The sequence below is a fragment of the Sturnus vulgaris genome, chromosome 2, assembly GCF_052056855.1.
Source record: "Sturnus vulgaris isolate bStuVul1 chromosome 2, bStuVul1.hap1, whole genome shotgun sequence".
Taxonomy (NCBI): Eukaryota; Metazoa; Chordata; class Aves; order Passeriformes; family Sturnidae; genus Sturnus; species Sturnus vulgaris.
In genome coordinates, this window is record NC_142244.1 from 93,728,450 (window position 1) to 93,745,226 (window position 16,777).

The window sequence follows — 16,777 nt, forward strand, 5'->3', positions numbered from 1 at the left end:
GAAATTAAGTATGGTATTCAATTCAATGAAAACAGAGAATACACATTACAATTATTTTCTATCTCGTCAACCCAAAATGATGATGTTGAAGTCAATACAGTCTTGTATCACTTGAATTCCCATTCAAAACCTGTCAGAAATTTCCCTTCTCTCTGAATAAAAGCTCAAATTCTAGATTACTTTGACTTTGTCTACACTATAAACTTGTCCCCACTTGCTTTTTTTTCTTCAAAAAGCCCCATGACTTAAAAAATCATGCCTCTTTCCCTTGTTGTGGCTAATAGTCAAATCTGCAAACTGATTTCTGTGAAACAAGAAAGGGAAGTTGTGCTACAGTAAACAATGTTGGACTTGTGCCAGCTATTGCAGGTTATCAAAGGTTGTATCTGCACTGCCAAAATACTACTATTTTTCCTAACATTTTTTTGCTAAAGCCCTGGTGACTTGCAGAGACAATACTATGATGTAAGTGATACTCTGTAGATGTCTGTGAACTTCATTGACCAGTCAACTTCACCCTGAACACTGGAACAAAACAAAAATTCTCTGTTCTAGTCAGCAGCATATTTGTTTGAAGCCATTGTATGCTAACCAGACAACAAACAATGACTTCTCAATAATGCTTTCCTAAATATTAAGCACCAAAAAATATTCATGTTATGTTTAGTAGTGCTATCATGCTATCAAATAAAGTGCCTTCAAGGACTGTTCACTGAAGTCAATGAACCTTACTCACACTTGTTGAAGGGTTTGCATGTTCAAAAACTGGGTTGGTATTTTTCCCCAAAGTGTCTTTCTTTAGATTAGTTCCCCAACATCTTGTCTCTTGTAGGTCTTGTAAATATTGAATTTATCTGGTTTAATGCCAATGCAAAAGAGGCTAGGGGTCATATTTTTCATATTTGCTGCAAAAACTAGGAGAGCCCAGCCCATGTATTCATTCACCTCACATGCACTTGTTTGATACTTCATGACAGTCATGGGATTAGTTTTCTATCTGCTCATCTCCTTCACTTTTTCATCCAGTCAGGTCAGTGCCAATTCCAAAGAGAAAAAGATGTAGATGTGCACGTTGTTATCAGCTTTAAATTAAACCTGACCAAACCAGAAAATTGTATACAGCACAGCCCCGGGATCAAAGCATTCCAATACACTGAAATCTTTGTTTCCCTACAAGTATCCTGAACCTAGAATACGGGGAAGAACCTTTTCTGGCTGGACAAAATAAGGAACAATCTTAAATTCTCCTGAAAACCAGTTAATAATTTCTCAGGAGTGGGTTAACCTGCCTGCTTTGAGACATCTGCTTCTCAGAGATGGAGAGCATTTCACTGCATGCCCCAGGTTTCTGGAATGGGGAAGATGTATAGACTGGACCCAGTAGAGTTCTGGGCAAAATGTAAAATCAAATTACCATAGAATCACAGAATGGATTGGAAAGGATCTTAAAGATCACCTAATTCCAACCCCTGCCCCCAGGCACGAACATTTCCCACTAGACCAGGTTGCTCAGGTCCTCATCCAGCCTTGCCTTGAACACTTCCAGAGTTGAGGCATCTACAGCTTCTCTGAGCAACCTGTTCCAGTGCCTCACTAAAACAGTAAGTAAAGAATTTCTTCCTAACATGTAATCTAAGTCTCTCCTCACTCAGTTTTAAACACCTTCCCCTTTTCCTATCCCTATCTGACTGTGTAAAGTCACTCTCCCTCTATTTTATAAGCTCTCTTTAAATAGCTATAGGCTGCAGTGAATTCTGGCCCAGAGCCTTCTCTTCTGAACAACCTCAGTTCTCTCAGCCTGTTCTCACAGGAGAGATGCTCCAGACATCTGATCACCTTTGTGGCCTCCTTTGGACCACATATCAGTTGCATATAATCCTAACTATCGTTTTTCTTCACAGAAATTACTGACAGAGAGGCTGCATGTACCACCAGTACTGATCCTGAAGTTAACCAGCTTGCAGAAATATCATAACCATGTGAGCCATCCAAGAGCTAATGCTTGACTCGGTTTTTGTAGTTCTGTCTCAAACGATTTAATTTTCATTTTATGAACAGCTTCAAAATACCCACATTACCAAACTCTGTGGTGGTGTTTTCCTTTCTGCACTTAGTAGTATGCCATAAGCCACAGAGTGCTTCTTTCCAAAATACTTCTGTTATATAAAGGGCCGAGTAAGTACTTGCTTACCTATTTTTTTAAAGACTGTTTATTCCTGGCTAGAATGAGTAAGTGCCTTACATATAAGTTTTGTCATGAAAGAATCTTGAATTAAATCAGTTCATAAAAAGAACAGCTTGAAATCTAGTTTTAAAAACATAGAACTCTTTTGCATTAGATCTATGTTTAATGCTTGTGACATTATGATCCTGCTTTCTGAGTTTAAGTGACTCATTTCTCTTTTTACACACTAAACAAATACATAAAATAAAGAAAAATGTCTAACTACACAAGGATAACTGCAAAAGTGCCTGCATGTGTAGTAGTCTCAAAACATTCAAAGTAATCAGACAAAGCCATACTGATCTCAAAATAAACTTACTCATTTATCATTTACTGTACTCATTCATAACAATAGCCACAAAATTAATACAAATACTGTTCCAGCTTCATCATACTGCCAAGTTCTAGTCTTAAATCCAAGCAAAATGAGAAACATGACCAGGGCTGAAAGAAGAGGAGTATTTTTAAACTTAAGCCGTTCAAAATGTGAGGTGTTATTCTACTTTTCAGGACATGATGCAAAGAGTTAACTAGAAACTGGACTAATGGGAAATATCTATCCCATATAAATATAAAATAATGCCTTTCATGGGGTACCACTTATAAAACATATCTATTCTATATCAAGAACTCACTAAGAAACTCAACATCTCTACAAATACGGCCGAAGAATGGGAAGTTGAATTACTGCAATTCAGCGTTTCTCACCTTGGATATCAAACCAGTAAGATTCCAGATGGCACAAAAATGGGACTGCCTGACTCCTACAAGGTTTAGGCTGGCATTACAAAATCAAAGGATCAATTAGATTGGAAAAGACCTCCACTATCATCAGTCCAACCTAAGCACTCTGCGTGCTGTGTCCCTTGGCTTCTGGTTTCTTCCTGCCAGGCAGTGGTCTTGGTCCTGATCTTCAAAGAAACTAATGGGCTAAGCTGCTGTTACAGTGAAGACTACATTTTGATGTATGAACAGCTAAGAAAAGCAGTGCTCTGGACAAGGCAGTCCAAAACAGAAGGCATGAAATGTGCATGCCATGCATCCTTAGTTAGTGGTGGCAAATCACAAAGCAAACTTCTTCTCCAGGAGGCTGAATAAACCCCATTGACTCTTGACACATTTAAAAAGGGCTGCAAAGTTTTGTAACTGGATAAAGATTCTTCACTACCACCCCCAAACAACCTCCATCCTAACTGCTTACTCAAGAGCAGTGGCCCACAGTTGTTATTCCCTACACACCAAGGAAGTTTATTTTCCCTGCACCTTCAATATGAGGTTGATGAATGGCTATGGTAAAACTTTTAATGATGTTGAGTGCAGCTTTTTGTTTGTCTAAAAGAGTGAGTTCACACTGCAAGCTGCTTTCCCTCTAGATGAAGGAAGACAATGATGCCAGGACAACAAGAGAGTAATGCAATGTAATATAGACTTAATTTTCTAAAGAAAATATACTGGAACTGTGAAAAGATACATGGATCAGTAAAAAGCCTTGCTCCTACAACTGTAGACTGAATATTGCTTGTTTGGGTATGATAACATCAGGAGAGAAAAGAAAAAAAAAAAGGAAAAAAGAGCCATTTTTGACTGGATGGAAAGGACAAGTGGATCAATTTGTCTCTATTTGTCATTCACCCAGCTTCAGCTGGGACAATACAGAGCTGCTTTACCAGGCAACATGACTGCTCCTCCTAGCACACTTATCCATGAGACTATGCAATTGTCCAGCCCCAAGAGCTAAAAGGTTCAGCAAGGTCTTGCATGTCTCTTTATACTCTGAATAATGTGTTTAACTGAAAATAGGACATTCTAATACAAATTTAGAAGAATTGCTGCAGGTGACAGGGCAAACAATTGAAAAAAATTTTGTATCCTCAAACAAAAATGTAATACAAGTGAACAATTTGCAATTACTAACTCCAGTATTTTTCTTGTAAGAACTTTCAAATTCTACTGTCTCTCTAACAACATGATAATTTGCTATCAAGACTCCACACTTAACATGAAACTTGGCTCTTGGAATCTCTATCAGAACTTCACTTCTCAGCCTGACTATCCCAGTAGACCAGATTCTTCCTAGTCTAATAACTTCCCTTCAGCTAAATCAGATGAAAAATAAAAAGAATAATGTTGTTTGCAGTGTCTCTTACACCACAGAGTCTGCAAGTCTCATGCCTGCTAACAGCAACATCCTGGGCTGCCTGCCCATTGCAACTTCATCAAGTAGAATAAAACAATAGCAAAGTCTGCATGCTGGGCATGTTCTTGCCACAATCTCTGTCACATCCCAGGAAAAGAAGGGCCATATTTCAGCCCAGGCCTCTGGCTTTGCTCTCAGTCCCAGTGCACTGCCTGTGCTGCAGCAGCAGTCATCCTGGGCGAGTGGTGCAGTCACTGACCTCCACTATGTCTGCAAAAATAAATTAACCTGATCTCCAGAGTCTTGACTACAACAACCCTTAAGTTGCTGCACGAAATATTTCACTCATCATTGCCCATTTTCTGCCCCAGGAAAAAAAAGAACCCCTAACAACAAAGAAGGAAAAATGAAGCTAAGAAATATTTAATAATATTTTTTCAACAATAATTTCAGCCTGAAACAAACAATTTTGCTAGCTTTGCTTCAAAACGTACTTCCAATACCCACTAGTACAAACCGAATGTGTATGAAGAGTCTTGAAAATTACAAGAAATAATAATAACAAATACATGCTAGCATTAATTTCTGTTTAACAGCTGCTCATGCTTACAAATACATGTCCTGCAGTTGCCAGGGTATTAGTGATGGGCAGATGCTCCAGGCAGGATATTTCTGTTGGGCAGTGCTCCAGCCACAGCACCCTATGCTGGCATTTCTGATTTCACAAATCAAGAAGGTCAGCTCCCTCAGGATGATTAGAGAAAAATCAGGAAAAATGGCAGAAATGACAACAAATAAACCAATATCCAAAACTCGCTTCTCAAATAACATGAGACTCCTATCCTCACGCACTGCAATAAGCTTTAGCAATCAAAAAAAAAAAGGAATGAACAGGGTTTTTTTACAACAGCTGGAGGTACAAGGGCAAGAGGATAGGACAGGACAAGGGGGAATGGCTTCAAATTGAAAGGAGATAGGTTTAGATGGGACATTAGGAAGAAATTCTTTACTGTGGGGGAGGTGAGGCACTAGAACAGGTTACTCGGAGAAGCTGGGAATTTCCTGTCCCGGGAAGTGTTCATGGCCAGGCTTGGATGGGATTTTGAGCCACCTTGTCTAGTGAAAGGTGTCCCTGCCCATGGCAGGGGGGTTAGAACTAGATGATCTTTAAGGTCCCTTCCAATCCAAACCATTCCGTGATTCTGTGATTGAAACTGCCAGAGCTATCAGGCTTTCAGACATCATCTACAGTCTGGATAGCCCAAATAACACCCAGATGCTTCACTAACCACAAAAAAAACAATTCTGACTGTTAGGAAAACCAAACAAGTGGAAGTCTCCAGTTATCCCTGAGCCATTCAAAAGAAATCTTTGTCTATCAACAGGACCCCACTAATTTGGCACAATATACATATCTTGTATATATGGCTTGTTTTTTTGTTAAACAACAGACAGCTAAAATGCATTAGATTTCATTTACATCAAATACTATAGCAAAGATATGATGGACAAGAGCAAACAATTTTTCACTACATCTTCTTTTGGAATAGGAACACAAAATTTTCAGGTGTTCAGGGCTGATGTGACTATTGCTGGAGCCCAGCAGGAGGACTGCTATAAATATATGTAGATGGGTACAATTCAAATCCAACACTGTTGCTGTTCAACAAGAGAAAAAAATAAAAATCATGCCTTTAACAGATTAGACTTCAGCTAAGAAGCATGATTCTTCTTTCAGAAAAAGAATGAGAAAAGCTGAAAAAAGCAAAATAACCCATCAGCAGCAGTACTGCAAGTGTTCAGTGCTCCTGCTCTAAACACTCTTCTCTGGGCAAATCCCTTAGGCACCAACACCATCATGACAGTGACAGATCCCATAAAATGGGGAGCAGTGGCTCAGTTCTGTTCTCTGTGCTTCAAAGCAAAGTCACACACTGGAGGAACGTTACCATAAATGTTATCATCATGGCTATAAGAAACTTGTCTGTAGTTGCTCCCTAGCCCTTACAACCCCAATTATGCAAATAAAAGGACCATAATCTGTGCAACACTTCTCTGTCCTTGAACAGAAACTACAGCACTGGCTTTTGAAAGAGATCCCAAATCTCCAGATATTTTTTCTTCAATCATCTTAATTATGCTGCTCTCAGTTTTCATTAATGGAATCTGCTCAATGCTGCATCTCAAAATTTCAAGATGAGCTGCAAAAGTAAATTTTGCTGATACTCTAATGTATTTTCCATGTCTTAACATTCTTACCATAATTATTGTGTAAAAAGTTGTATTGTGGGAATATTATATTATTATATATTCATTCACAAAACATATAGTGGGAGTAATATACTACCTTTAAAGATCTATTACTTTAAAGTAATGAACTACCTTTAACTTACAATAAACAAAAAATTCTTTAGCCTTAATCAGGCCACATTAAAATGACATTTGCTGTTTTGATTTGACTTTTATCTTACAGAGTCAAAATTTTTCAGCCATTAAAAATTAAAAGATACTTACAGCTTTGTTTTTCAGCCCTCACTGGAAAGACTATTGACATTAACAATTCAAGCAAGGATAACTAGGAAGAAAAAAAAAGCAAGCAACCAACCAACTAAAAAAACCCATGTAAACCAGCAGTAGAATAAGCACATGATAAACATGAAACTGTCCTTCAAAATAAATGGAAAAAGCCTCTAATAAACTTATTTTTCTGAATTTAAAAATATTAATTGAAAGGGAGACTGGGAAAGTTAAAAGCATGTGCTGTTGATTGATCACAGAAGGCACATAAGGTTTTCTTGCTTACATGTAATTCTTGTTTTAAATCAAACATCACAAGACCAGCTTTTCTACGTGAACTCCTTCCACAAGTGGTAAACTCAACCAGCAGGACCCTCACCCTCATTTTTTTGTAAAAGTGAAGCTCACTTGAATAGTGAAAAGTGGACCCATGGGATGTCCATGCAAATATGAGCTCCCACATGGGAGGGCTGCATGCTCACACAGCCACACACACACACACACCCTCTCTCTCCAAGTGCACACTTAGGAACATGTCCTGAGCTGCAGACTGCATTAAAACCACATCACAGACACAAGATGCTCTGTATGGGAGACAAAACACCTACTGGATACCTTCTGTCTCATCTATTAGCTGACATATTGCAGAAGAGAAAAGGAATTATGTTTTTCCACCTGTAAGAGGAAGATTCAACGCAGAAAAATCTTTTTAAGGAGTAATTTGAGACAGTACTCACTGCTATCCGCAGTATGGAAGCTTTCACGGAGGTCCATTTGTCCTGTCTGCGATCTATGACAAGAATAAATCCAATGCCAGCATCTCGTAAACTAAGTTTGGAGGAGGAAAGAAGAAAACATGTAAGTTTAGATAAAAATACAAATGTAACTCCTGGTTCCCTCAGACAGAAAAGCAGTTAAAAATAGTAAAAAAAAAAAAAAAGAAAAAAGAAAAAGTAGCTTGACCTTTTTGTGCAGAATTTTCTTCATAAAAATATCTTAAATAAAGATACACTATACACCATTACAAAGATGCAGCAGTCCCACAATGTTTCACAGTTTCAAAATGTATTCAAACAATGAATTCTTCTTTTTCACAAAAGATAGTATTTACATTTCTTGCATAGGAATTATTTCAGAAGAAAATAAGACCAATTGATTCTCCACTGTTTGGTGCTGATATAATGCCTTCCTCATGATGTTGTCAGTATAACTGCAGGATCAAAATAAAGTTGTTTTCCTTTTGCATCTGCTTTAAACCTTCTGTTTGTCTTCCTTCTCACTGACACTTAAAACCCCTTAAAAACACAGATCCTTCTGCTCATTCCATGATATTGCTCCATGCATCTGAAATTGTCATATGCCTCCAGGTTGTAAACTTCTTCCTAGGTGCATTTTCACATTCACTGAAACATAAAACCTTACGGCATTTAAACTCTTCAAACCAGAGAGAACAACAAGCAGAGGCACTTCTCTGGAATGGAAACATCTGTGAGAGAGATTCTGCTCAAATCCTGGCGTACGGGTGACCTTTCTCTTTTGCCTGTGCTCAGCTGCATGTGCTACCGAGCCCTGACCAAGGGATGTGCTCCTGTTTTGTAATTCCCCATCTAAGCCAATTGTGCAATGCCAGCAGCAGCCCTTGCCAGCCAATCGCAATCAAAATGGAAACAGCAGGCAAACACAAGGCAGACAGGCTCAGATTTATTGTTTTCTCATACATTTGCTCCTTTTTCAGTATATGTGCCGTATTTTTACGTCTGATAATTTATTGCAAGGCCTGCCGTGGCACTGTAAGATCTTTAAAAATACTGTGCATCAATTTGCTATGGTAATATCTTAAAAGAAAAAATAAAAAATCAACACAACAGAATGCCAGGATTCTTTATTCAATATTGCTGAATCATGGAAACACCAGCTTTTCTTTACAAGATTATGTCAGTAGCATAATGGTAAGAGGATGTTTAGGAGGATGAAGAACACAGGTACCCAGATGTGTCACCTTAAGCTACTCTTCAAAATCACAAATTTAAACAGGACTCACAGTTTATTCCCTCTCTTTTACAAAATGCAGTATCTCTCAAATTTACAGACATACTGTTTAGTGGGAAACATGAACAATCATTATAATTGCGAAGGAACCCTTGCTTTCTTTCAGAAGCAGCTAAGCAGTCCTTTAAGCACAGCAGAATATTAGAAGTGATCCTCTCACTGCCCACATTCAGTGCACGTTACTTAACTCTTGCCTCTGGGTTAGGACAACACTGATAAACAACATCTGAGCACTTGCCTTGTAAGCCTGACAACCCTTGCAGACAAGCAGGGCTTTATATTAGCAAAATGCTTCCCACTACAGTAAATTTCCATGATTTACTAAAGTTTCTCCTCTTCTTTTTCTTTACTTAAAGGGCAAGAGGAGGAGTGAGATCCAGACTGATTTTAGCCTCTTCCTGTTCCCCGTTTAAAGTTCTCACAATTTCAACCTTTAGTGACTGAGCAAAATAAAATTATAATAGCAACCACGTACCACAATAATCAGATGGCAAAACAAACTCCTTTGGTACACAGTCCTAATTTGGATGAATGAAGTCAAAAAGGTGCTACATCTGTCCCCACAGGGGTCAGTGTGGATTCTGGAGTGCATTAAGACTCGTAAAGAGCTATTTTCTCTGCTCAGTAGAAGTTCCCAGGATTCCTGAAATCCCTCCATACTTCCTCAGAGGAAGCATAATCAGAGTACCTAAATGCAACATCTGTATAATATTTCAAGAAACTATTTATATTTCAGTGCAGTATGAATAAAATTAAAGTCTCTGAAATAGCATCAATAGGATTTCTCTCTAGGAGCACACGAAAATACAGGCTCAGCTGGGATCCCAGAAATTATCTATGGCAGCTCCATACAGTTAATCACCTGCCTCAACACCTGACAATAAGCAGAGCTTAATATCATTATCCTAGAAAAATAAAAAGACAAGGCTTACTTAAGTGGAAGAATTAACAAAGAAAAGCACATCTCTAAGATAGCCCAAAAGATGTCTTCAGCCAACCTTCTTTTTCCACTGGATCAAATAGAAGGATAAAATATGTTGTATGCTTGCATGAATCAGCAAGCTCAGACATAAAAGTCAGGATTCCCCACTGCTGCCTAGAAGAGACACGGTGGCAAAGTCTTGAGCATCTGACTCCAAACTGTTAACACTCCATTAATATAGACTGGTGGGAAAAAAAAAATTAAATGCCCTGTTCCAAACCAATCAGGGTGGGAAAAGTATTTGTTATCTTGACAACACTGCCTTGTTGCAAAGGCCTGGCTCTGGAGTCTGGGATCCAGCTCCAGCAAATCACAAGCAGGAAGCAACAAACCAAACTAAGACATTGTGTACAACGAAGTTGAGAACATTACAAAGAGAACAAAGTCATGTATTCAAGAAAAATAAATATTGAAAACAGGTCTGGTTGCCAATGTACCCTTGCTCTACTGACCTCTCTTTGCTGCCAGACACGCACTTGCATATGGGGTTGCAAGACACCTTGCAATACCCTCCTCTCTTCTAGGGCATAGGATGAACAGTGCTTTGGAAACAAGCACATGCTCAATTTTCCTTTGGATCCTGATTTAACTGTGAGTGCCAGCTGTCCCTCTTTCCCTCAGCCATATCTATAACATTTTATGCTGATACTGGGTTTCCCCTACCCCTCCATGTGCTTGAGAGGAATGTATTTTGTTTTGTGCTGGGTCTCAGCAGATCATGCTCTGACGGGCACAGGTCATCAAAAGCTCATCAAGCATTTTCCCCCTGCCTTGTCCAGCTGCATTGTACTCATCAGCTTAGCTCACATCTTCTCATGCCTCTGCATCACTCCCCAATAAACTCATCTCTGCCACCGACATTCGTCTCTCCCATTCATCAGTCCTTGTCCCAAGAACAGTTCAAAAAGCTTTTTTTCTTTTTCTTTTTAATTTTAGACTGTCAGGATGAATGACATCAGTTCTCACCCCTTCCTGAATACCCAGTCCCTTCATCCTCCAACTGTATGCTATGTCCCACTCCATCTCTCAGTATCTTCCCTCAGCTGTGGTCCTGCCTGGGGAGTCCAGCAGCTTGTCTGCACTGCCTGCTGGTCAAGAGGTGGCACACACATCCCATACCACAGCCTTCCTGCTCTCAGCCCTGGTAGCAGAGCTGGCTCTGGAGCAGCTCATCCTCTAACCACAGAGAAGTTCCTGCTCGGCCCCAGGATGAAGCAGGACATTTTTGGCAACAGGCTTGAGCAGTTACTTAGCATCTGTGGCCTGGGATTTAGGCAGACTTTTCTCAAGGTACTTTCTTGACACAAAAGCCATCATTCTTCTGAATGTCAAGTCTGAGTCCTTTGAACAAAGGAAGTAGACACTTGAGCTTCTCAAACAATTGTTTCAATGTTTGAAGAGCATGGTGGATTTGTTCCCTGGCATCTTAGGAACCACTCAGCTATTTTGCCTGAACTTTACACCATAAAATCAGGAGGCACCTCACAAATGGAAAGAAAATTTGGCAGAGTTGTAAACTACTAGAAAGCAACCCTTACAGTGAGAAATATTAGAAAACCTTAGCAGAAGCACCTGTCTATTCAGGCTTCTTAACATTTCCCATATGACCTTTGTTGTCTTTATGTATTAACTTGTATCCTGTGTACTTTCTGAAACATAATTTATATAAGCTTTTAATTGAAATTTAGTGTTTCCTTCCTTTGTTTCTCTCTTAATACATGCACAAAAAAGCCCCTAGAGCAAAACAAAATACCCAAACCATCATGGGATAAGCACTGATCTTCGGTTTATTTGCCAGAACAAAGAACAGAACATTTTTAGGAAGACAGGGAACCATCCCTGCTTCTGCAGGAAATGTGTGCAGCAAACTCACAAAGGCCAGGTTAGAAAGGTATAAAGGGGAGGAAGAGGAGCAGGGCTACAGAGGACAGGAAAAAATGCAGCAGAGGGTAGACTTTCTGCTCAGACCCCTCCCTTGAGGTCTTGAGGAGCCAGTGTAAAACCATTAGGAGGAGGTGACAGTGAGGTTGAAATACCTGCCCAACAAGCAGTCAGTTTTCCATGTAGACTGTAGAACAGGAACTGAATTTTCCACTTAGTGACTCCACAGCTTTAGATTATGGGGACATCTCCTCTTTGTCTTGCTTTCAAGAGTTATTAGCTCATGCACTTGGGGGAAAGGGTGGGAAAGCTTATAGTACATAGGACTGTGTAAAGAAACATCCCTCTGGGGTATGTGGAAGCAATTACATAAACATCCTCTGAAAGATCCTTGCATTTCTCCAAGGTATGGGTGGTGACAATTGCTACACAAATAATTTCCTATTGCTTCTACACTGCTGTATGAAAGCAGTTAGTATACATTGATCTCTGCTACAAATGAAACAAAGCAAATCTTTGGGTTCATCCCAGAGACCTGAAAGTATCAAACCTTTGCACGTTTGAAATTCTGCAGAGCATTTTAGGTTACGTAAGTCCACTCATTCAAAACTGATTTTCAGTCTTAGAGCTTTATTATTAAACAGTTGGCCTACATTACAGTCAGGACTGTTCCCTACCTCAACTACCTCAGCATACAAATGGACTAGAAATTCTTGCTCTCAAGGGCTGAACAGCTATTTCCATAGTAGGACTTCAGTAACATTCCATGAAGAATTACTGCATAGAACAGAGCACCAAGGCAATGTCTGCAGCAATCTGTATCATAAGCAGAACCCTGGTACCACCCTATCTTAGAGCTTCCTCACCCTCAGCACAGTCACACACACGCACATTGCTTCAGAGGATGTGAGGTCTGGAGCACCTCACAAACCCTCATCTTTTCTAGCACACAGCTGTAAACCTAGGTAAGAGGGACTTGGAATTGGCTCACCCACTCATCACTGGTCACTTAGTTTAGGAATAGGCCATTGGAAATCAGACTCTTAATGACCAAGGTTGCTGCTTCCCAAGAGAAACTTTGCATTTTACATTTGCAGAGACGAGACACTTCAACTGACTGAACCTGAGCCACCTCAAAGACTCCTTCTCCATCTCTCCTGCTGCTGCTAGGAATGATTTCTTGGGGGCTTTCTTAATCATCAGTGTTTTGCACATTAAAAAAATGAAGGCCCCAGAAATTAACGGAAGCAGAGAAGAGCCACCTCCTTAGTTGCCTTTGTAAGTTCTAGAAGACAGTCAAATAATATAGTGGAGAATGTGATATTAATGGCATTAACAAATCTAGATAAAAATCTCCAGTACAGCAACTAGGAAAGGAAAAGTATCAGCTAAGCCCTGTGGTGACATTTCACATTAGCAGTTTTATGCTGGTTTGCCAGCAAGGAAAAGGGCAGTAACAATTCACCTGGCATAGCCTTGCTGCACATTTCCTCTCCTCCTGTCCCTCATGTAGGGTAACCCAGACTACTTCAATTTGATCATGTCCTAGAGGGTACAATGTTTCCTAGAGCAGAAGAATTTAATGGGTTATGAACTTGACACACAAAAAAACACAAACAAACAAAAAAAAAACCCCAAAAACCAAAAAAACCCCAAACCAAACAAAAAAATCCAAACAAACAAAAAAAACCCCAAACCCCCAAACCAAACAAAAAAACACCCAAAAAACACGAAAATTCAGCTGTAACATTATACAAAATGTAGTACCTAGTCACTAAACAGTAATTAGACCTAGAACAGTTTCATTTTCTTACAATTCCTGATTGCTCATTATTGAAAAGCTTGCTTTGTTTCAGAACTGGCCAATTCAAGCACTTCATTCCAAAAGAAATCCACTTGCTGGACATTTAAAAAAAGATACAAAAAACATCATATTTGGCATGTAGCCCCAATTTTAAAATGTTTAAAAGCTGCTGTATAATTTTGAAATGTCTTGTACTCATTTGGTCTTTAAATATTTTTATTTTATGGCAACTTCTTTCTTACAACCCAAAGTAAAACTAAAACGACTTAACATTTTAAGCCACCATCTCTAAGGAAAAGAAAGCAGACTTGTGCTTTCTTGAGTAAATGATGAAAATAAGTTGATATATATCACACTGCACAAAGCTCCAGTTTGAAAGCCTCAGATATTGCAGGCTTTTATAGCCCAAAATACCCAGCCTCACTGCAGAAGGCTTCTGATTAAAACAATTTAGAGATAGCAAGAACTGAAAAAGGACTATAAACCAGACATATGAGCTCTTACATTGAACTGCCTTGCTTCAATTGCAAAGTGAGCCTGTAGATTTTAACACTGTATCTAAGCTGAATACTGCTTTGTAATGCTGCTGCTATTTCAGACCTTTCTTAATGAGTTTTTTAAAAATCTGCACTTAAATTAGTACTTAAAAGCATTTAACTGAAGAATAGCCTGGCAAATAAAAGAAGGTATAATCCTTTGGAATGTGTTACAAATGTAACATTTTATAAAGTTGCATAATATTACAAATTACATTCTGAACTTGCAATTTATCATTTTTGATACTTGTGAAATTATATCATATGTAATCATGAAGTAATTACAACCCTAAGACAAGTGGGAAGTGTTCTGACAGCTGGACAGTAATACCTTCCCATTAACTACACCTGCTCTAAATTAGCAAACTTTAGAATTATATTTTCTATTTTTACAACAGGAAATTTGAGACTTGCATTGTAATTGAGGTATCAGTGGCAAAGAAACCATCTGCCAAGAAAATAAATAGAATGAAAATGTATTTCCAAAAGATGGCTGCATATACAACTGCATGTTGCTGTCATGGCATTCAGTCACTTAGACAGAAAATAGCAGTCTGCTGCCAAGTTCTGCCACATATGTAGATGTATGACTAACTGAGGTCAAGTATACTGAACAAATCCGAGGACAAAATTGTCCCTAACAAAGGCAGCATTTATGAACACCCAGATGAAGCTCTTTGGCTACCTAGCAGACCTCCTGAGCCCCTACAGCAAACTGGCATGGCATTTTGGCTCCCACTCAAACAGTGGGCCTGACATCTTGTGGTGATGCTCATTTGTGACAGCTCAGATTCCTACACGAATCACTTTCAGCTGAGGTGTGTAACTAGTCTATCAGTAATCACTTCTTATTCCAGCAATATTTATGAGGAAAACCAGATATTACAGGTGCATTCTATTTATGCTTCATGGCACTGTATATGGGACAAAAATAGGATTATCACGGTGATTAACAATTTCATATATTAATTCTATCATTTCAGACAATTAATACAGTTTTGGCTTTAGTTTTTGTAACCTCTGTCTCTTCAGCTGAAAACACTGAAGCAGTCAGCTAGTGCAGAAGTGCTGGAAGGACATGTCCATCTCTTCTATTTCGTTGAAAAATCATCCAAAGCACACCCAAGGAGCAGGCTCACCTCAAACTTCCTGATGTGCTGAATTGAAAGCTGGTGCCTGGTGATGTGGAAGTCACTGCACTGCACCTGTCTGTCCATATCCTCATCTCTGGAGTCAGGGAAAAAGGGAAAAAGCTTGCCATCTATTCCTTACTGAGTTTAATCAGTGAGCAACCTGTCCTGTCCTTCAACACAAAAGAAGGTTCTTGATGTAGAAAAATTTGTCTATTTGATTACTGACCCCTGTCATAGTCAGCTCAATGAACTATAACTGCTGAAGGCAAAACCTACCCAGCTCAAACTACGGCTGGCCACTGTTCACGGAGAAATATAGGAAAGAGAAGGAATTCCAGCAGAAGAAATTTAAAATAAGATAGCCAGAAGTGCTGTTATACAAGTGCAGCCTCTAGTGGTCTGTCAAAATCACTGAATGCCGAGTAGAAATTATTCTCTTTTAAGCTCTTTGCACTAACATCTGCATTTCACTCCATAGCAGCAGCACAACCTGCTAGCAAGAAGGCACCATTTCTTATTGATGCTTATGCTTCAAATCTGATTTTGAAAATAAAAACCTTTTCCTCTCCCTCCACCCCCCACAAAAACAACATGCCTACTATTCTACAATCTAATTAATTCTATACTGAAATTCTGTGAATAGATAATTTTTTAAATGCACGTTTAAAATCCCAAAGCATTTACACCATCTCTTTATTTTGGTTATGATAGTTACTGCCTTCCCTTCACAGAAACAGATGAAGCTGCACAGGAAATTAAGAAAATCTGAGCTTCTCTGTTGGGGCTGAACCTGTTAAAGCTTCATCATTAGACAAAGTTCAGATAAGAAATTTGATGTATTTCCCTGCCCCAACTATGCACCTTTTTTTTTCTTATTTCTCCACATTCCAGCTAAATCTCTCTAAATCTTATCCAGAGTACCACTGATGAAAACCTTCTCTCTTTCCTTTCCTATTATGCTTACTTTTGGTCTCAGCTATTATTAGTTCATGCCCCAGGCATGTCTAAAAACACACTGTATTGCAATTTACTCAGGACTGGGGAATCATCAGATAACCAAAATTGCATTTTAGGATCTCTCAGCAAGCAGGCAAAGAAGAATTTAGATGAATGTTGGGTTGTGAGGCGGCATAAATAAAAATCATCATAGGCAAGTGGTTAAAATTTGTTCATGAAGCAGAAAAGATGAGCAGAATCATACAGCCTGGCAGAGTGACACCATGAAAATAAATGCCTTTTGCCACTTTATAAGCATAGGCAAGAAAAATTACACATGATGTTGTGTTAGTGACCGGAGATCTTAAAAGTCAGATAAACAGGAGAAAAAATAATGAGAGCAACTTCAAAGAGCTTTGTCTAAGGGGTTATTAACAATTCAAAACTTCACCATGACTGTAGGCCAGACAGCCACAAGTGGTTATGTGTAACCTTATGCCTGATCTGAAAATTCCTCAGTCCGCACAGGACTGTGACAACAGCAGCTCGCAGGACCGTGACAATAACAGCTCACTGCA

The 16,777-nt window shown here is 39.1% G+C and overlaps 1 protein-coding gene across 10 annotated transcripts in view; it reads right to left on the reverse strand.

Annotated features, from left to right (window-relative positions):
- The window catches only part of MCF2L (MCF.2 cell line derived transforming sequence like), a 152,942-nt gene that overhangs the window by 31,922 nt on the left and 104,243 nt on the right, over positions 1 to 16,777 (reverse strand). For all 10 annotated transcript variants that reach the window (XM_088160150.1, XM_014885091.2, XM_088160146.1 and 7 more), the window contains one exon: positions 7,616 to 7,706. In XM_088160150.1, coding sequence (XP_088016276.1) covers positions 7,616 to 7,706 — 91 coding nt within the window. The remainder of the gene's footprint in view (positions 1 to 7,615; positions 7,707 to 16,777) is intronic.